General features: G+C 32.5%; 1 protein-coding gene across 5 annotated transcripts in view; it reads left to right on the top strand.

Annotated features, from left to right (window-relative positions):
• Nucleotides 1-23,290, top strand: part of TECRL (trans-2,3-enoyl-CoA reductase like) — an 81,812-nt gene that overhangs the window by 41,234 nt on the left and 17,288 nt on the right. For 4 of the 5 annotated variants that reach the window (XM_066386187.1, XM_066386191.1, XM_066386190.1 and 1 more), the window contains exons 3-8: nt 2,886-2,930; nt 6,383-6,486; nt 15,288-15,403; nt 17,424-17,529; nt 19,046-19,118; nt 20,114-20,157. In XM_066386187.1, the coding sequence (XP_066242284.1) occupies nt 2,886-2,930; nt 6,383-6,486; nt 15,288-15,403; nt 17,424-17,529; nt 19,046-19,118; nt 20,114-20,157 (488 nt within the window). The remainder of the gene's footprint in view (nt 1-2,885; nt 2,931-6,382; nt 6,487-15,287; nt 15,404-17,423; nt 17,530-19,045; nt 19,119-20,113; nt 20,158-23,290) is intronic. The other variant, XM_066386188.1, reaches the window with a different exon arrangement.

Here is a 23,290-nt window from a genome sequence, read left to right as displayed (position 1 = left end):
TTGAGGATGGCTCCATTTCCTTGCCTCAGGCACTAAAATAGCTCAGTTGCTGAGCAATGAAACAATGGCCCCAGATAGGCAGAACATTACCCTATAGGGGGATTGTCTGATGGATCTTAGTTGGGGCACATGTGGGAGTATTTCTCTCTGTCTTTTGATTGTCACTTAAGGAAAAAAATAAAATAAAATTATCATATAGTGATATGAACACTTCCACTTATAAAGAAAAAAATATACAACAGCTCCAGAGCATGGCTAAAATATAGTAAAAGTTACACAAATAATGTTAGTTCAGCAACTTAAATAATTGAAGATACTAGCCAATGCATATTTTTACTACACAATTGTAATTAAACTGTGAGCCAGTTATTCAAGTTCAGTATACTTAACATTATAAACAACCTTCTAGACTATTCATGCAAGCTAAAAAATCCTTTTGTAAACTACGTCCTTTTACCTTTATAACTGTCTTTTTTGTCTGCCATTCTTTTTTTTTTTTTTTTTTTGTATTTTTCTGAAGCTGGAAACCGGGAAAGACAGTCAAACAGACTCCCGCATGCGCCCTACCGGGATCCACCCGGCACGCCCACCAGGGGCCATGCTCTGCCCACCAGGGGGCGATGCTCTGCCCCACCGGGGCGTCGCTCTGACGCAACCAGAGCCACTCTAGCGCCTGGGGCAGAGGCCAAGGAGCCATCCCCAGCGCCCAGGCCATCTTTGCTCCAATGGAGCCTTGGCTGCGGGAGGGGAAGAGAGAGACAGAGAGGAAGGAGAGGGAGGGGTGGAGAAGCAAATGGGCGCTTCTCCTATGTGCCCTGGCCGGGAATCGAACCCGGGTCCCCCGCACGCCAGGCTGACGCTCTACCGCTGAGCCAACCGGCCAGGGCCTGCCATTCTTTTAGCCTACTTTACCTTACTACAAGTACAGAACTTTTCAGAAAATGTATGTTTTGTTCTTTTAAAATATCTCAGGTAATAAAAAGATAGTTAAAACTAATCTAAAGGTTTACACAGGCAGTTAATAACTTTCTTTCACTAGCATATGATGATCTAAGATCCAATATATATATAAATGTCATGTTTTACTTCAAAAGTAGTTTTATAGTTTATCCATGTTGAAAGAGTTGGAAGAACAAGAATTTTCCTGAGGGTGTTCAGAGCTTCTAAGTTCTCTGGCTCATCAGCATTGTGACTTCTGTCTGAATTCACTCATGTAGTTATAGACAAATATATTTGCTTAACAGTGGTCAGCAAACTGCGGCTTGTGAGGCAGATGCAGCTCTTTGGCCTCTTGAGTGTGGCTCTTCCACGCTTAATTAGGAGTACTCTAAGTTAATAACAATGTACCTACATATATAGTTTAAGTTTAAAAAATTTGGCTCTCAAAAGAAATTTCAATCGTTGTACTGTTGATATTTGGCTCTGTTGACTAATGAGTTTGCCGACCACTGGGATGATAGAGTTAGTTTTGCATTGACATTTCCACCATTAAATGCATCATAAAACATTATTGAAAGTAATGTCTAACATGATTATTAGAATGGTCAGAGTACGACTACTTATTTATACTAATCACAGCTGTTCAATGACTATTTGTCAAATACAAATGGATGCTCTTACGGTTTGTATTTTTTCCAATAACCAAAATTGGAAACTTAATTAAAACTGTAGAAATCGCTCTTGCATTCATTTGCATCATATCTTCTCTGGAAGCAGATTTTCACTGTGAGTAATCATGTAGCTCTTTTTAAATATTTTTCCACAAATAATGGTATATACATTCCCATATGGGGATATAAATAACTCTTTTAGTAAGTTCAAAAACAAAAGAAAAATAATGTGACTTTATCTGCATATTTTCTAATATAAAAGAATCAAATGTCAGAATTAAATATTTATGCTTTCTTCATTTGCCATGTTATCACTAAATTTTGTTTATATATAATCCTAAATAGCTTTTAACTGGTGATTAGAATTTTTGACTTATGAGTTATTTTTTCATTAGAACTTGTAAGTATAAATTGTTTTTTTGCAGTAAATTTAGAAAGAATGGATGGCAATAGTCTAGTTATGTCTCATTATCATCACTCTTACTGACACTTAAAAAAATGTTTTGAAGACAAAGTAATTGTGGAATATTTCTTTGACAATACTTTTTTTAATTTATTATATACCATAGTTCTTTGCTTAAAATTAGACCTCATAAGCAAAAATAAAATTTTCAATAGAGACTTTAAAGTAACATAGGATTTATTTTAAGAGAATATTACTGTATGCTGGTAATTTTAAACCAATATTTTTATTAGGCAGTATATAATGAAGATGCTTTGATTTTTCTATCATGAAAGAATTCTTTAGTAATCTATTTATTCCTAATGGTATTATAATTAGCAGATACTGAAGTGATATTTCTACCATGTTCAATATGCCCATAATATTAAAAGTCAATAATACACATTATTGTGATAGAGCACCTTACTTTTAATAGAGAAAATAACCCACTTTCATATGCCAGTATTAAATACATATTACATGAGAACAAAGCCCTCCATTGTTAGATGAGGGTGCTTAAGTTTTTTTACTGAAAAATAACTTGCATAAAGTACATGTTATACATATCCATATATTGAATGCATCTACATAACCAGTCCCAAGATCAAAAGGAAGAAAATTACCACCACTAAAGCTCCCATCATGCTTTCTTTTAGAACTATCACTGCTTCTTAGTGTCCTGCCCAGGGTAACCACAGTCCCCATTTCTGACACTGGATAACCATGTCATTCCCTTCCTAAGATTCAATCTGTCTTCCAGTGAAAACATCTAGATTTATAAATGTGTTTGCTTTTGTGTTGACAATTAAATATTATTATTTGTCACTGAATAGGTCCTAAATGGTACCCTTCCCGAGTTGGACTGCAGCTAGAACATGGTAAGAAACAACTGTCATTTATCTATTTATTTAACGTGGAATCCCTTTTCTGTCACCAATAGCTAATTTTTATCACTTAGTAAATGGCAAGCTCTATAGTAAATTCTATGACTATGTTATTGCATGTGATCTTTCCAACAAGCCAGTGCTCCACTTTTATGGATGAGGCATTTTAATTTCAAAGGGATAATTTTTGCCACTCACTATCAATGTGTATTGGAGGCAGCATCTAACCAACATATTTCTGTTTTGAGCTCTTCTTATTGATTTATTCCCTCTTTTTCTCCTTTCTCATATATGCTTGGGAATACAGGTTAGCTGTTTGATTTCTTTTTCTGTTTCTGCTGTCCTAAAACAGGATAAGTGAGTTATGTGGGAACAGAAACAAATGAATTAGAAGGAGAATTATTATACTCATTCTAGAATTTTAAACCCTATTCTCTATTCAGACAACTTATAAATAGATACATTTAGAAATGAATCCTGCTAAGAACCACTGTTATTGACATTGGATCAACAGAACCCTGAAATTGAAATTGTTAAATAAAAGTTGTGGGCAGAAGGTAAATTTTGGAGAAATACTTAGTCAAAGGCCATAAAGGTAACAAGAGGTGTCTATTAAGAAATGTCAACCTCTAAGTTTTTTCATACTGTGTAGGGAACAGCATTTATTTCCTGGTGTTTTTTAAATATCATATTCAGGCTATCACTTTTCAGCTAACCAAAGTCAGATGTGGACAAATGATGATCTCCCTGTATCTCTCTAAGATGTTGCAGTTGCTCTCATTGTTATCTTAGACATTCTATCCTGCCTAAGATGTCTATGTTGAAAACAGGAATCCATGACATTCTTAGAGTCACATTTTCTTGAAGGGCTCAAATTCTTCCAAGTTCAAATGTTCCAGACAGATTCCCATCTGGCTAGAGTTTAAAAGAGACGAATCACTGTCTTGTTTATTTTTGTCTCTTCAGGGCCTGGCATGTGCCAGGCACGTAAATGCCTTTCAACACATGGATTATGAAATAACATAAAATGAAAAAATGGTTTTGTTTTCTGACCTTGACTCATATAAAGAAGACTCTGAGAATGCCACAGGCATCAATGTCAAATGTAATTTCAGTCTGAAGGACACTATGAGGGACTGGGAAATTTCTGTTAGATCAATCTTTTGAAATATGATTTTTTACATTCCCCTCATTGATTTGCCTTGTTGGGCCCACCAGTGTGTGATCTGAATTGAATAGAGTCAGGTATCTTTGGATAGAAATGTGATGATGTATTTTAAAATTTTTTCAATGAGTGAGATAAGTAGACAATGATGTTCTCGGTTCTCTGTGGTCTCTTAAGTTTTGAAAAAATATTTTACACTTGTTCTCATGATGGAATCAGGAGTATAAACAAATAAGTACAAGCACTCAAGAATTTCTGAGGTCCAGGTTTGGAACAAGCATCTGATCCCTTGCCCTGTCTCCTGGTTTGTTAAAGCAAATCACTGGGCTAACCTATAGTCAAGTGGTGAGGAAGTAGAAACCAATTCTTATTGGGAGAAACTAAAAGTCATATTGTTAGTGGTGTGGATATGGAAATTCTGAAGAACTGTGGCCATCATTGCAATAAATATGTCATACAAACTGGCACCTAAAATATGTTCTCTCTTTCCACCTGGGTTAATTACCAAGAGTTCATAATATCCTGGAAGTAAACGGTTGAATTTCTGATTCTTAGAATTATTGGTTTTCTACAATAGAAAGGTGAGACATGGGTAGAGCTAGCCCTTCTGTTTGTTCATATTACTGATCCCACTGTCCACACTCTGTATACAACAGCCTTGATAAACCCCTAGGCTTAGAAGTATACACCTTAGAATCTGGCCAATTCTTGAGAGGAAATATTCAAGGAAGATGTATTACTTGAATTATTTTATGCAGAAAAACTCCAGAACCTTAAATGGCTGAAATATGATACAGGATGTAATGGCATGGCTCAAATTAGACATGTTCTCTTGGTTCTACATATTCCTCTCTCTTTAGAAAAAGACATGGGCATGGAAGGCCAAAGAGAGTAGTCTCTGATAACTGAATCTAAGAGTGCTATAATTAATGATATGTCTGAATTCGGTCAGGTTTTTTTTATCCATATGTCATATTGATGGGACCACATTTTAAAATATAATACCAGTGCTTTGTCTCTTGAAGTTAGCAAGGGTGTAAGAAGCGTAGAAACTAATCCCTGCCTCTAATGTGTCAATAGGTGCATGTTGGAAAGATGTTTTCAGCATCTTTCAAGTAGTACATTAGAATTTCTTGTCCTTATTAACATTTCAAGCTATACATGATTGTCATCACTGACCATTTGGATATCAGTTTTTACTCTGATCCATGTTGTATTAACTTCTTATTGTTGTGCCACAATTTACCATAAATAAAGCAGCTTAAAATAACACTCATTTATTAGCTTGAAGACACAGTGTGTCTGGATTCTCTGTTCTGTATTCTTTGCTGTGTTTCTCTTACTATTTCGATATCCTAAGTGCTAGAAAGCTCTGTATCTGTTTCTATTGTTTTCTTTTTTAACTGAATACATAAATAATCTCAACAAATCTGATGAGATTAAATTTAAAACATTTTGAATACCTATAGACACATCTACCCAAATACCTATTTGATAGCTCCTACTAAATGTCTGATAGTTATCACACACAAGATACCCTAATTGAAATCTTAATTATCACCCATCAGTCTTGCTCCTTCCTCAGGCTTCTTCATGACAAGATGGAATACACTCAGATCAAAGATCTAAAACCAGTCTTAATCTCACTGAATCTTCTCCTCTTCAGTTGAAGCTAGTCTATGTTCAAAATATATCCAGAACTGATGAATTTTAACATTTCCACCACTGCCACCTTAATCCAAACAAATACCATTCACCTCTTGACAAATTCTAAGTTCTTTCCAAATTATCTCCTTGCGTTCTTTTCTCCCACTTTCTACACAGTATCCAAGTGGTCTTTTAAAAAGTAAGCCCCTACTCTCCCCTGGCACTTTGCAATAGCCATTTAAATCATTTTACCTAAACTAATTTATATTATAAAAAAATAATTTAGGGAAAAGCTGAGAAGTATATTTACTGACACCCAAAATTATACTTTAACAATACCTTGCATTATATTTGATTATGACATTATCTAATATTACATTTTTTGAGGACACGATAGGATGATAACTGTTGTTAGCTTACTTTATTTAGATAAAATGGGGAAACCACTGAGCACTTGAAAATTTGCTAGATACATTTTGTAAAATGGTATCTTTATATATTATTTTTTTCAAAGTTTATTATACATCACAATTTCTATGTAAAATTCATCTTAGCTTTTATTGGTTTCTCATTAAAATTTATTTATCATTTTTCCTTGAAATTGTATTAAAATAAAATTTTCTTATTATTTAAGGTGGGCCATTTTTGAAGGACTACGTAACCATTCAAAGTGTTGCAGCTTCTTCCATTGTTACACTCTATTTTACAGACCTAGGTCAGCAGGTCAGTTGGACTACAGTAAGTATGATATTTATTTGAAATGCAATATAGGTCCTACATTCTGATGTAAACTATTTGCTAATGTGAAATATATATATAAATAGTCTATAGAGAAACAAAACATTGTACTGACAAGTATTTAAGAATTGGAGCAATGGAATAAGGAACAGTTGAAAATAGGAAGACAAGTTTATTTTCATACGTCAGTCTATCCAGTGACTTATGGCCCTATTTCTGCTCCCCCTGTACCTTGTCAGTTTGAATGATATTTCTTCAGCTTTCTTTCTTGGAGTCTGGTGATAATGAAGATATTTTTCATATTGAAAATAAGGGAGATAAAACATTTATTAAAAATGTTCTAAGTCGAGGAGTGGGCATTTTGGAAACTAAGAGTAAAGTAGTAAGACTTTGGTCTGGGAAGAGGGTGTCAAGTGTTGAATTCTTCATGAGCGATTGGAATATATTCAGCATCAAGGAGAAATACTATGTGATATTTAGTGACAGAGGCAGTGAAAATTTTAAACTAATAAATTTTGACATTGCTATACAAAGAATAGTGCTATCATTCTATATTTCAGTTTAAAAATGTATGTTGTAAATATTTTCAAAGATTTTCTTTCTGATTGCACTTTATTAGATATCTGTGATGTAATTACACTTTTAATAATTTATTTTTACATTTTATTTATAAAGTAAAATTTATCAGGGTGACAGTGATCAGTAAGAGTACATAGGTTTCAGGTAAACATCTCTATAGCATTTGAACCGTTAATTGTGTTGTGTGCCCATCACCCAAAGTCAGATCATTTTCTGTCACTGTATATTTATCCCTCTTTACTCCCCACCAATTACCATCTCACCCCCAACCCCCTACCTCTTATAATCCCTCACTTTTATCTATGTCCACGAGTCTCAGTTTTATATCCCACCTATGTGTGAAATCATATATAGTTCTTAGCTTTTTCTGATTTACTTATTTCTCTCAGTATAATGTTTTCAAGTTCCATCCATGTTGTCATAAATGGGACTATGTCATCATTTCTTATGGCTGAATAGTATTCCATTGTACATATGTACCACATCTTATTTATTCAATCCTCTATCGAGGGACACTTGAGTTGTGTTCATATCTTGGTCATTGTGAATAGTGCTGCTACACATGGAGGTGCATGTGTCATTGTCCTCCATTTGGTTTTGAATTTTTGGGATAGATATCCAGTAGAAGGTTTGCTGGGTCATATGGTAGTTCTATTAATTTTTTGAGGAACCATCATAATAATTTATATTAATAATGCTTTTTTCTTTTTACCAGCATCAGTGATCAACATTATCATTTTTACTACTTTGGATTTTCCTTTTATAGTTCCCTTTATAGTTAAGCAATCAATTTTTCAAATGATTACAAATGAAGGATACCTTATGCATTATTATTTAATTCTCGAAGAAAGAAATTCAAGATCATTAAAATATTGCCTCATTCTCTACTTTTCTAACAATATCTCTCACACAATCTCTTTTTAAATATTTATTTTGTTGATTTTTAGAGAGAGAGGAAGGGAAAGAGAAACAGACAAGAACATCAATCTCTTCCTGTATGGGCCCTGACCTGGGATAGAACTGGCAACCTCTGTGCTTGGGACGATGCACTATTCAATTGAGCTATCTAGCCAAAGCACAATTTTTCTTTTAACAAAAAAAATCTTTCTGTCTGTTTTTTTGGTTAAATAGTTGCTTTATATTCCAAAGTGTGTTGCCACTTTTGCATACTGATTTGCTGCACTAAACACTGAGTTTATAATATTCTGAATCCTTGTGAAATGTATTATAATGTTTACAAAACAACCTATCAGTGCAGATATTGGGTAAGCAAAGGTACTTAAATGTGATATCTACAGACCTTTGCTAAAAGAGATTTTATATAAGCAGATTTTGATCTTCATAGGTTAAAATATTCGGTCTTTGCCTGCATTAATGAGAAAAGGGGAATCTTGTCTACGGAAGTTGTGTCAGAGTAAGCAGCATTCACTGTGAGTCAGTTAGAAATTCCAGCTGCATCAGTTGGATAAGCACTGAGAAGAGAATGTGCTAAGGTGGAATTCTATGAAAATTGTACTGGAAAATTATAGCTTATTTGAGAGGAAAGTCATTTATGTAACAAAGAGAACTCTGGAGATAGGCAGAATATTATTTAAATTAGCCCTCTGTTCACACACATTTTTGCTCCAAATGAGTCAGTCCTATTAAATGCTAAAAGTATACACACTACAGCACAATCACACCAAATGTATATCAACTAAATTGTACAATAAAAGCAATATTTTACCACATATAATATTCTGTATACTTATAAATATAAGCATATACTACTAGAATAAGAGCATTATCATAGTGGAATGTTTTTAGAACAATCTCTTTAATTTACCAAGGTAAAAATTAATATTTAATAATATATCTTATCATGTAAGTGTATGTTATCACATAATTATTGAAAAAATTGAATTTATTAAAAGAATTAGAGAATGGGTTTATATAATAATATAATAATCCTCACTATATAAATCCTAATAACTAAACTAAAGATCTTAGCTTTCATCATTATACATTCATTCTTGTATGTACATAGAGCTCTGTGCAGTATACTTGTTGCATTGATTGATATGCCTACCAAAAAAAATTGGAACAGAATTGTTCCACTCCCACAAAGGAACTCCAACATGTTACCCCTGTGTATTCACACATACTCTTCCCTGCCTTGAGACAACCACAAATCTCCATCTCTATATTTTTGTTATGTAGAGAATATTTCATAAAGAGAATCAGACAGTGTTTTGAGATTGATGTTTATTTCTCTATAAGCATGGTGCCTTTGGGATCCATCCCAGTTATTAAGCAAAAATTCTCAGGTTTTTTGTTTGTTTGTTTGTTTTTTAATTGAATAGTATTCAGATGTATAGATGTAGCAGAGTTAGTTTAACTATTCACACATTGATAGACATTTGGGTGGTTTTTGGTGTTTGAGATTACAAATAAAGCTATTATCTCTAAGTGTGTGATATTTGTGTGAATATAAGTTTTTATTTACCTGAGACACTTGATTTTTAAGAGTACCTTTTTTTTATCTAGATACAAATTCTCCATATGACACATGGTTTTTATAAATATTTTCTCTGTTTTTAACTTGTCTTTTCAACATCTTAACAAAATTTGTTGATATTTGCTATGGTGCAAAATATTTTACCTTTAATGCAGTCTAATTTATTAATAATTTATTAATTTTTTTTCTTAAGGATCTTGCCTTCCTTCTCACATATACAAATGTTGCCTAATGCTGGATCCGGAAGATTTGCTTCTATATTTTCCTCCAATAGTTTAATAAATTTATGTTTTACATTTTAACCATAGTTTATTTTTATTGTAAAGAAGTAATTTTTACTGTCAAAGTTAACATTTTTTTTCAATTTGCCTCATGTATTTTATAATCTGTATTCTCTTTTTTTTTCTTTTTCCATTTTTGATTAATTATCCTATTTTATTTTCTATTAGCCTCGTTTATATTTTGGTATATATCTCCTGGTTTAGTAACTCTAGTGGTTACTCAAGACATTACACTATACACCTTAAAGTATTAAATGCTAACATAATTATCTTAACTTAAGTTTACTAATGTGAATATATTTCATAGATAGCTGGATAAATTTTAACATATTTGAGCTTCTTCTGGATCATCTATTGTGTGGGATATTTTAATTTATATATCTTTGAAAGAAATATTAAATGAACAATATTTATTTAGATTTATCATTTAATGCCAATTTAGTTATTTTTAATGGTGAGCTTACATCTATTAAAATTATTCTTCTTCCTGAATAATATCTTTACTGTAGTTCTGCCATTAATTACTCTTTTTTTTGTCCATGATAAGATGTATTTATTTAAATTTTGTGCTTTGAGAATGTTTTTGCAGAAAAAAACAATCCTATATTAGCAGTAATTTTTGTATTTAATTCACAAAACTTTATCATTTTGATTTTTACCTCCCATTGTTTCTGTTGAGAAGTCTACATGGCTTTGAAATGAATGTTTCTGACTTACTTTACAATTTTCTGTTGTTTATCATCAGCAGTTTGGCTATGGTGCACACAGTTTCTATTTATCCTATTTTGGGTTCATAGTGTAATCCTGAATCTTTACATATGTATTTAATCTGATAAAAGTATTTAGGATACTTTCTTTACCTTTTAATTCTCTTTGTATTCTCCTTCTGGAACACATGTTAAGTTTTTATATATTTTTGTTTGTTTGTTACAGAGTTTCCAAATATTTGAAAAAATTCTCAAACTTGTTTTTTTATTCCTTTGAACAAATAAAAGGTAGTTTTATAAAGTATGTATCCAATAATCCTGTAGGATGAATCTTTAGATCACCTGTTTTGAATGTCTGCTGTTTCTCTTGGTTTTGGTCACAATATCTACACTCCTTGAATATCTGCATATGTCAGCCTTAATGCAGGAAGATTTGTGAAAAACTTTAAGATAAGATGTGGCTTAGAATATTATCTTTTTTATAATTTATCATTCTACAGATGGACTAATGGCCCTATTGGGTCACGTCATCTTAATTCAATCAATGCTTAAAACGATTCAGGCTGAGTTTCAGTACCTGTAGAGATGCATCTATCTGAGCTTCATCTTCACTCTTAGGGTGTAACTCTTCTATTTCTGCCCCAAATGCTGTAGATTACATAAGGCCAACTCTGCCTTTAAAAGATAGCAGGAAACAACTTTTATTCCTTGCACTCTCAGGCAACCTCACAAGAATTGGTGCTTTTATCAGGCTCATATTAGGCTTCATATCTCAGATCAATCAGTACTCGAAAGCTCTGTTTAAAAAATCTTAACTTTCTAATTTTTCAATGACTTAGTAGCCCTTTGAGGCCTAAAAAACATTTTGTTCAAATTTTCTCTCTGATCTCATTAAGATGGTTTCCTTGAATAAAATTATTGATTACATGTTATTCATATAATTGTTAGAGTAAACATACAAAATAAAACAAAAGATAAAACCTTTCTTCTATCACAGTTGCTTCCATAGTACTCTTTGAGAACAAAGTGATATTACTATTGGGAAATGCTCTCATAATTTTAATTAGTAGCGCTCCTATCTTTAGAAGATTAAAGTTGGCACTACTTTATTTTGTTGTTAATTTTCAACAACTGTGACATGTGCAATTCATTTTGTTCTCCACTATCCATTTATATTTGAGAAAATCAGTAAAGTCAGCAGCACCCTAATATTAATTTTTTTTTCATGAGAGGATGAAATACATAAAGTACAGTCTAAATACAAGGGTTCTTTTCAATAACAATTCAGTTGCATATTTTATTTTTTTTTCCAGAACAGCTTATCGTCTACTTCCTTTTTTGATTAGACAGATAGCAATTTGAATATGCCACAGATTACCAAACAAAAAAAAAAAATCCCAATTACCTAGTTTTCCTAGTGGAGGTAGTGAATTTTATATTTAAAGGAGGACATTAGTTTAATTCAGAGAAGTTTCTCTAAAGGGAAGCATGAAAATAATTTAATATTGTAAATAAACTGTAATTTACAAGTAGTATAGATCATCCAAGTAAAAAGCAAGTTTATTTGCTTATTTTGATAAAAGAAACTCTACTAAATTTGGAAGTTATAATACAGCTTCTTGTCCTTATAAATTTGTCTAAATTGCTGGGGCTTAGACCTGTCATATTTGCTTATTATTTTAGTTTTGGTGTTTCTCTTTTCAGAAAAGAGCAATTTCTTTTTCAGAAGGCTGTCAGTATTTGTCTATCTAGCTCTTGATTGTTTTTATTCTGAAACTATTTTCTGATTGTTTTACATTTATTAAAACATCTCTTCTGATTTCTTCTATATGTACCCAGAAAGATTTTTTTTTTGAAAGATGCATTGTCCAAAAATTGATTATCATTTTTAAGTACTTTCAGATTAGGATTTATTCTTCATTTGTAACTATTGTTTTAATCCACATGTTTCAGCATAAATGATATTTTTGATTGAAAGCTGAACCTCCTTAGAACATGCTATTATAAGCTAAAAGTCTCTTTCAATTTAATTTTAGGAGATGAAGGAGATAAGACTATAATTTAATTTCCTCCTATCAAAAGAAACTTCACATTTGTGATACTATTTTAAATAACTTCATAAAGAATGACATTTGGTCCAGGTTAACTGTTCTTTACAACATTTTTCATATCTACTATAGTAACAGAGAATTTACTCAAATTTGATTTGACTAACTCAGATGGCATTGCCAAAAATATTTTAACTTTTTATTGTAATAAACAATCGCTTTCCTCATTCTCTGTTAGTAGATATTCAAAGGAGGTAAATATTTTTTGTATCTGAATAATTGGGCCTGTTGTATGCCATAAATTATTATTGTCTTTTTGTAAGAATGTTGCTTTTACACTGAATTTATCAAATGTTACATTGTTTTTATCCTCATGTACAGGTCTTCCTTGGCTAGTGAGCTGATAAATATTGTTAAAAGGATGAATTATAACTGACAAAACCAATATATATAAATAGCTATTTATATGTGTGTGCAAACACATACATATATGTAATTTCATATATATATATGCATATACATATATGACTTACTTAAATCTTTATTATATGCAGCTTAAGTGTCTGTTTGTTGCTGATAGCTTATTGGTTGCTTGCGTACCTGTACTAGCCAATGGGGTGAAGTTGCCATGGCTGAACACAAATTGAGCGGGTCAGGGGGAAGGTGGACATTTGTTTGCATTGGCAATCATCTACTTTTGAAACAATTTAAGGCTGAATGCAAATTGAGCGTGTCAGGGGGAAGGTGAACATTTGTTTGCATTGGCAATCATCTGTTTTACATAAAAACTACGTCTTAACATAATTTCTTTTAAGAATGCCTCCTAGAAAATACAGCACTGAAGAGGAGAGAAAAGGAGCTAAAGCTGCACAAAAATGGCTTTTTCGACAAAAAGAAACCACTGAGCAGAGAAAGTCAAGGCTTGCTTCAGTCGCAGAGCAAATGTGTCTTTCTCGGCAAAATGAGACTGATGAGCATAGAGAAACAAGGCTTGCCTCAGATGCAAGACAAAAAAGCCTGTCTCAACAAAATGAGTCCCTTGAACAAAGGCAGGAGAGAAATGCAAAAAAATGACAGAGTAATGCTGACCAAAACGAGAGAAATGCAAAAAAATGACAGAGTAATGCTGACCAAAATGCAAAAAGGATTAAAACAGTTTTCTTTGACATGTGAATTAACATTTAATTATTTAAATCACCTTTATTTATTGAGCTAGTGGTGGCTCTTAAGAAATGTACCGCCAGTGGTTTCCTTCATTGCACTCTACTTTAAGCAATTAAGCAAGTAGAAGGGGAAACCCCGTGGGGCACTAAGCAAAGGGACATCCTCGCCACCTGCCCTGGGTAATTCAGTTTGAATTAGCAGATACCTTTGCACAAATCATTTTAATTACAATTTATAATATCTAGAACAGCGGTCATTTCGTATGACCGCTGGGCTTTCTAGTGTCATATATTCTAACAATATACCTATACAACATTTTCATCACATATAAAGTATATATTTTCTAATCAATGTTCACAGTTGCATAGTTGAGAAAAATGTACAAGTTTTCTTCCTGATAAATTAATGAAAATTGGCAAAACAATGTAGTAATGCTGTCAAATTTATCACTGTCATGTATATATCCTTAATCTTTTTTTGAATGCACAGAAATAAATAATACTGCTCACAAAAAATTAGGGGATATTTTGAAATGAATATGAAGTGATAAAATATCTCCTAATTTTTGTGAGCAGTATGCTTTCATTTCTCTGTATGAAAATATAAGAGAATCATTTTACCAGATTTTAGTATCAAAATAAAACCAAATAATGGACAGTTACTTAATTAAAAAACTACAAGCAACCTGTCAGATGAATAATCTTTTTGCACTCACCACTCACATGGTCTTGTTTCCATTGATCTTTCCTAGTCTTCTGCTTGTCTCTCTGTAGATGGAAACTTTTCTCCACCTACCTGGTTGTCCCTTACCTCCTAAAATCAGAGGAAAACCCCTCTTATTACTCACACAGACTGTTTAGAATTAAAGTCTAGAACTTCCAAAGAGAGAACTGAATTATTTCTATTTGAATGAAAGTCACATCAATTGAGTTTAGCATTACATTGCAATTAAAATATTTTTTAAAAAAATATACCAAGAAACAACATAGGCACAGTAGCCCATACTATTCAATTACAGGGATTGTCCCCATAGAAGCAGGACTGTGTATGTGGCTGGGGAGACATGAAAAAGTACATTTATAATAGTTTTATTATTAAAATAAAAACTTCCTGTATTATTTATGAAGATATTATTATATTTTAATAAAATTATACATATATTTGTATATAAAATTATACTAATAATTTTATATGTATATAAATATTTTATTTTAAATCAACTATTTATAATTGTTCTCCTTATCCCTTGGCTAGTTCTTCCAAGGATGCATTCTTGTTACATGTATCAGCAATTAGTCTAATTCTTTTTTAAAATGATGCATGCTTGTCCATTTCACCAGTTCATGCTGTAGTCTAAGTCTGTAGACATGCCTGTGGTCCTATGTATACCTTAATAACATCTATACAACTTTGTTTAATCTAAATCATCTTTTTTCAGGTATATTAAATAAAACTTGTTCATCAGTAAACCTTAAAAACTTCTATAAAAATTATTGTTTAATCTAAATTATCTTCTTATTTTTAGGTATTTTTGGTCGAATACACGGGACCTCTGTTAATATATCTCCTCTTTTATTTGAGGATCCCATATATATACGACATAAAAGAGAGCTCTAGAAGATCACGCCACCCAGTGGTACAGTAAGTAATACATATAGTACATATAAATCAAGGAGTTGAACTAGTATGCAGATATTATGTTAATAAAGGCTGTTATACAACCAATTAAAATGCACTCAATTTTAGGGAAATGTATTTTAGGTAACTATGAATAATCTAAACACAACAACTTGCAAATTTATAAACAAGGAACTATCAAGTGTACCTTAAAATAGAGGTAAGTTAAATTACTAATAATTAGCAAGATAAATCTGGAATACAGAAATATCAAAAAAGCTTAAAATTATAAAGTTGAGAAGCCTTGTATAGAGTGGAGTGCCTTCATATTCTTCCTCAGTAGAAACCTGATACATTGCCTCCCATGCAAATCTGTAAAGTTGGGTCTGCCTTCTTTCACAGCCCCTATAGCTTAAATTTTAGTTAATAAAGAATAATATATTTTCAAATATTATGATTGGAAAAAGAGTTGAACCCAAGCCTATTTGAGGATGTTCAGATAGTTAAGTGAGTTACAGAGAAAGAATTGATATTTGAAGGGAAATTAATCACTATTAAATAAAATAGAAATATTTAGAAACAGAATAAACTTAATGAGTTACCAATAATGCACAAAGTAGCATGTAATTAAGTATAAATGCATAGTGGTGTATGCTGTTTTGGCCTCTATGCTCCCAAAGTACAGTATAAAATAAATAAGTGAATTAAGTAATAGGTATCATAGCTTGAACTAAAATTTTTAATTTAGGGCTCCGCTACATTGTTGGGCATAACTTAATTTTTCTTTTTTCATACAAAATGAAAAAAAAATTACTCAGGTATTTATAAAAATACTTACAGAAAAGTTTCTACAAGCTAGGAGAGATGTCAACTTACTCATCAGACTTTTGAACCCTTAAGGCAACCTCCTATATCAAGAGCTTTGTTTTTGTCTTACTATCTAGAAAACTCTGCCCCCAGAAATCCACGCTGTTCATTCTCTCACATGATTCATAAATTGTCTGTTATTCATTGATATAAGCATCACATATAAAATGTCTATCTCATAATATGTTCACAATTATATATTCATGAATTAATGAATAATAGTAAATTACCTGATGACTGAGCCAAGTAGGTTTGTGTTTGTTTATATTTTGTTTTCCTAATGTTATTATTATTAATATTAAAAAGTAATTAATTTACATTAAAATAATTTTCTAGTAGAACTCAATGTTTTATTTTACAAAGAGTGATTGGCATGCCAATTTTTATACTTAACCTTTATTGGTTTGAGTATGCAATCTTTGATCCATATCAATTTTCTTGAATAATAGCCAAAGGTTTTGAAATTTTACATTATTTATAGCAAAATAAGTACATATATTAATGGAAATATTTTAAGTACAAAAAGAAAATATACTTCTATAAATCACATTTGACATTTACTTTTATAATATCAGTCATAAAAATGACCAAAAGGGGTAGTAACTTAAAACAAGAGGAACAAAAACAAACCCACAAAGAGACAAAATACTGCAATATATTAGACTAGCAAAAAAGAAATATAAAATAAACAAGACACAAGTTGCGTTGACTTCATAAAAAATGAAATTCAAACTTTAAATTTATGGTACTTGCTAAAGGACAACCAGAAAATAAAAAAAGTTACTCTGAATATTATAAAATGTCAAATGAATTCCAAGTAGGTTTTGGATATTTTTAAAACTTATAAATTATCTGCTTCAATTTAGAGTCATTTTGATATAAGCACATTTATAATTATTATATTCATATATAATCTGGGGCAGGTGTGAGCATATAGCATTTGATGAGTATATTTCTAGTGTCTTCAAAAGTAAATTGTAATAGTATTGTCAGTACTAAATAATTTTTTAAATTTCTACAAAAAATATTAAAACAAACACTTCTATTTTGGTAATTGGAAACAGCATTTTCTTATATGGAATATCATAGTGAACTTAAGTAAATAAAAAACTTATACATAAAGCAAGACAGATTTTCTAAAGGGAATTAATGTATTTATGTTTTATTTTCTTTCTAGCTTGGCCTGTTTCTGTCATTGTATACACTATATCCGGTATCTTTTGGAAACCTTATTTGTTCACAAAGTTTCTACAGGCCATACACCTTTGAAAAATTTGATAAAGGTGGGTATTGATGTGCTCTGTTATTTTAATTACTGAGATATTCTGTGCTTTGAATCATCTATATAATAATCCAATTATGTTTATTTCCATCAAGCTTAGTTTTTTCTATTCAATTTATCAGCATATCTGAAACATTCTGCTCTAAATACCATTTCCTGGAGCTGCCTTCAATCAGTAACAGTACATAAAGAGCTTTTATTTTGGAAATACTTAGCATTGATTTCAGATTCTTTGAGGAGGAATCTCACATATCAATCTTCTTTTAAAAATACAATACATTGGTGCCTGACCAGGCAGTGGCGCAGTGGATAGAGCGTTGGACCCGGGGTCGAGACCCTGAAGTCGCCAGCTTGAGTGCGGGCTCATCTGGTTTGAGCAAAAGCCCACCAGCTTGAACCCAAGGTCACTGGCTCCAGCAAAGGGTTACTCGGTCTGCTAAAGGCCCTCAGTCAAGGCACATATGAGAAAGCAATCAATGAAGAACTAAGGTGTTGCAATGCGCAATGAAAAACTAATGGTTGATGCTTCTTATCTCTCTTCATTCCTGTCTGTCTGTCCCTGTCTATCCCTCTCTATCTCTGTAAAAAAATAAATAAAAATAAAAAATAAAATAAAATAAAAATACATTGATGTGATTAAAATGATATTATACCTATATTTATGACATCTTCTCTCTTCAAATAAGTGGGAAGTGCAATAGTAATTAACACATAACTATCCAAAACTAGGAAATTTTTTGAAATATTGAAGTGTAAATGTACATTAGATAACATGTCACAATTCAAATGTATAATAAAATTTATTTTAATTCATTTTCCAATTTAAAATTTATTTTCAATATCATTTATGTCTTTACTAAAATCTTCCTTTTTTCTTGCAAATATCTGTTTTCTAAAAATTTGAACAAGGTAGAAATTCTGCTGTCATCATTGTAAGGGAACACTAAACTCTAAAACTCTTAGCAAGCTCAGAAATCATTTAGACTAGCTTCCCTTTTGACAGAAGGCATTAAATTTAATTATATGGGGCAAGATCAGTGTTATAGCCAAAAACTTCTGAAACTAGCACATTGCCCTTTTTAATTAATCACAATGCATTTCTACTAATATTTTAAAAATTCATTATTTTATTAATTTATTGTTGGGAAATGATTATTAATATATTTTTCTAATAAATAATTTATTATTTTTATTATTCCATTCATATTTTGTTTCTGGATAGACAAATCCATTCTTGCAAAATATACTGTTACACTTACCCTGTATCATGAATACTTATTTATATTAATAAGGGTTGAAGAAAGGAATGCATTTCTGAGTGATATTAAATATGTACTTTTAAAATGCTAATTTACTGGGTGAAGACACCTTCCATTTATCCAACTTAAAAAATTTACACCATTTTTCATATAAAACTATTTCAGTGTGGCATATAAATGTATGGAATGGTTTAAAATGATGGAAATATATTTTATATGTACTGTACATTTCTTAACTTTTATTTTGTATATTTGTAGGGTTGTGCTTTTTATTGGGGATTCACTTCTTGGATTGCCTACTACATTAATCACCCACGGTATACACCACCATGTATGTAGTCTTTTTAACTAACGCCATACTAAATTGCATGTATACTCATAGGAAACTAGGATAAAGAAATAGAGCTGTTGCCCTGGCCGGTTGGCTCAGTGGTAGAGCGTCAGCCTGGCGTACAGGTATCCCGGGTTCGATTCCCGGTCAGGGCACACAGGAGAGGCGCCCATCTGCTTCTCCACCCCTCCCCCTCTCCTTCCTCTCTGTCTCTCTCTTCCCCTCCCGCAGCCAAGGCTCAATTGGAGCAAAGTTTGCCCAGTGCTAAGGATGGCTTTGTGGCCTCTGCCTCAAGCTCTAGAATGGCTCTGATTGCAGCAGAATGACGCCCCAGAGGGGCAGAGCATCGCCCCCTGGTGGGCGTGCCAGGTGGATCCCGGTGGGGCGCATGCGGAAGTCTGTCTGACTGCCTCCGCGTTTCCAACTTCAAAAAAATACAAAAAAAAAAAAAAAAAAAGAAATAGAGCTGTTAATACAGATGGAGAGCATATCATATAATTCTATCTTTTAGTACTTTTGTATATTCTAAGTTCCCCATGATAAGCAAGGTGCCATTAAGACACTGTATTAAATTTCATTTTAAATATTTTTAGATTGCATAATTGTTGTAAAAGCTCAATTACATTTCACAGAGTACATTTTTATTGAATTTATTGGAGTGACATTAATAAAATTATATAGGTTTCAAGTATACAATTATATAATACATCATCTGTATATTTTATAGTGTGTTCACCCCAAGTCAAGTCTCCTTCTGCTGCCATTTATCTCCTCTTTAATCACTTTTCCCCCACATATTTTTCTTTATGCAATCACTGTACTGTTGTTTGTGCCTATGAGTTATTTTATTTTTCTTGGATATGACTGTCTTCTAATCATTGGTAGTACTTTTTGATTAGAAGATAGTTATATTCTATGAACTTTGCCTGAATCATGTGTATAATAGAAAATTTTAAAAAATTAATGTTTGCAAAATGTCTTTTTATCCTTTCTAGCATTTGGAAACAGGCAAATCACAGTATCTGCTATCAATTTTATGGTATGTATTATTTATATTATTTGCTAGTTATGCTCTAATTGTGATATTATTAAAAATGCAAAACAAATTATATTTGAGTATTTGTTATGTAGTGAATATAATCTATTTTCATACAATATTCATAATGTTATTAAATTGAAGTTAATCAAATAACATCCCATAATTAAGTCATTAGCTCTTTAAATCACTTAATCAAAATTTTCTACTCATCCTGAAGGATAATTATAATAAATATAGAAAATTTGAAAAAGAATTAACACAGTAATTCTTCCTATATTCTGAAAACTTACCAACATATAAAATTCTCTGAGAAAAAAAAAGTTTTAGAAATTTGATGAAGAACTCTTATACAAAATATAAAAAGAACTCTTAAAATTTCACAATAAGATGACATATAATTGAATTTTAAAAATGGGCCAAGACTTTATCAGACACATTACCAAAAGATTACAGATGGTAAAAAGAATAAAAAAAACTTATAAAAATGCTCTGTATTATCTGTCATCAGGTAAATGCACACTAAAACAATGAGATACCACTATATATCTATTAGAATGCCAAAATCCAGAACATTGATAACACCAAATGCTAGAGAAATTGTGGAGCAGTAGGATCTCTCATTACTTGCTGGTGAGAAAGCACGATGGTATAACCAGTTAAAAAAAGTTTGGTAGTTTTTTTCAACTAAACATACCATTACCATATGATCAAGTAACCACATTCCTTGGTATTTACTCAAGTTAGTTAAAAACTTATGTCTACACAAAATCCTATACAAGGATATTTACAGAACTTATTTATAATTGCCAAAACATGAAAGCAACTAAAATGTCCTCAGTAGGTGAATATATAAAAAAATAAAGTAGACCTAGACAAGGGAATAATATTCATATTTAAGAGAAATGATCTATCAAGCCATGTAAAAACAGAAATGTAAAGTGCAGCACACAAATACAGTTAATAGAATTGCAACAATGTTGTATAGAGCCAAGTGAGTATTGGAAATATTGGGGGAAATGCTTTCTTTCTTTCACTTATTTTTATTTTATTTTTTTAGCATAAGAGAGCAAGAGAGAGAAAGAGATACAGGGACAGATACACAGGAAGGGAGAGAGGTGAGAAGCATTAGTTCTTCAGTGCAGCAGCTTAGTTGTTCATTGACTGCTTTCTCATATGTGCTTTGACCCAGAGCTGTGCTCCAACCAAGCCAATGACCCCTTGCTCAAGTCAGCAACCTCAGGGTTTCAAACCTGGGTCCTCTGAGTCCCAGACCAACAGACTATCCAATGTGCCACCACTGGTAGGGCAGGAACACTTTCTAAAGTATATGATTGTAAACTGTAATTTAAAAATAAGACATAAAAAAGACACAGAGGAACCTTACATGTACATTTATAAGTAAAATAAATCAATGTAAAAAAGGCAATATATTGTATGATTCCAATTATATCACAATATGGAAAAATTAGAAGTGTGGGGCAAGTAAAAATTATCATTGATTGCCAGGGGATTGAGAAGAAGGATAAACAGGAGGAGTCAAGAGGATTTTTAGGGCAGTGAAAATAGTACATTACCATAATGATGGGTACTTGTTATACATATATCCGGACTCTTAGAATACACATCACAAAGATTGAACCATAATGTAAACTATAGATTTTGGGTGATAGTGTTGTGTCAATGCAGGTACATCAGTTGTAACAAATCTTCCACTCTCTTGAGTAATGTTGATAATGGGGAGGCTATGCATGTGTCATGGCATGGGATGTATTTGAAATCTCTTCATCTGCCCTACATGTTGCAGTAACTTTAAAACAATCTTACAAAAAGAAAGTCTTAATGAAAAGAAATGTATTAGTTACTATATATATTTTCTGAGGCGGAGGCCATAGAGCCATCTTCAGCTCCTGGGGTCAACTCGCTCCAATATAGCCCTGGCTGCAGGAGGTGAAGAAGAGAGAGAAAGAGAGAGAAGCAAGAGGGGAAGGGGTGGAGAAGCAAATAGGTGCCTCTCCTGTGTGTCCTGACCGGGAATCAAAACCAGACATCAAAATGCCAGGCTGATGCTTTACCACTGAGCCAATGGGCCAGGGCCTGTACACTGAGACTTAATGGCAGATACTTTCAGAAAGAAAATGTAGAGCATAACGTATTATGTGATATATTGCTTATAATATATTAACTCAAGTCCCTCATGGACTATTAATTTGACATCGCCATACTTTACATTGTTAGGCACTTAGTGTAACTTATTAAAATAAAGTTAAAATGTAGAGACAGGGTGCTGAAAAGAGTAAAAGTATTTGTTTATTTTCTAAAGGCATGTAAGAGACAAGAGTCAAATTACTCAATAAAGATTATAAATAATAAGCACAAATGAATATTATTATTATTATTATTATTATTATTATTTTGCATTTTTCTGAAGCTGGAAACAGGGAGAGACAGTCAGACAAACTCCCGCATGTGCCCGACCGGGATCCACCCGGCACGCCCACCATGGGGCGACGCTCTGCCCACCAGGGGGCGATGCTCTGCCCATCCTGGGCGTCACCATGTTGCTACCAGAGCCACTCTAGCGCCTGAGGCAGAGGCCAAGGAGCCTTCCCCAGCGCCCGGGACATCTTTGCTCCAATGGAGCCTTGGCTGCGGGAGGGGAAGAGAGAGACAGAGAGGAAGGCGCGGCAGAGGGGTGGAGAAGCAAATGGGAGCTTCTCCTGTGTGCCCTGGCTGGGAATCGAACCCGGGTCCTCTGCACGCTAGGCCAACGCTCTACCGCTGAGCCAACCGGCCAGGGCCATGAATATTATTTTTTAAGCCATACTTTTGCATCCAAATGTAAAGACTATTTGAATTTTCACCAATTACCATTCTATAGTTTATTATCATTTAAAACACATCCTTAGAAATTTTATTATTTTTAATTTTGTTTTAAAAAAACCTCCAAACAACATGTAATTTATCTAAACAAAGTTTCTTTAGTATTTTTCTTACATTTCTATATACTTAATACCATCTTTGTTACATAGGGACCATACATAGCTCGTAATAGCCCGATAGCTTATACATAGATAGCTCTACTGCCCAAACTTTATTTATTAAATTTTTTCTTAACATATAATATGAAGACATC

This window comes from Saccopteryx leptura, chromosome 5, assembly GCF_036850995.1.
Source record: "Saccopteryx leptura isolate mSacLep1 chromosome 5, mSacLep1_pri_phased_curated, whole genome shotgun sequence".
NCBI classification, from domain to species: Eukaryota; Metazoa; Chordata; class Mammalia; order Chiroptera; family Emballonuridae; genus Saccopteryx; species Saccopteryx leptura.
The sequence above is the reverse complement of the archived record's forward strand: the minus strand, read 5'-3'. Positions and strand labels throughout refer to the sequence as shown.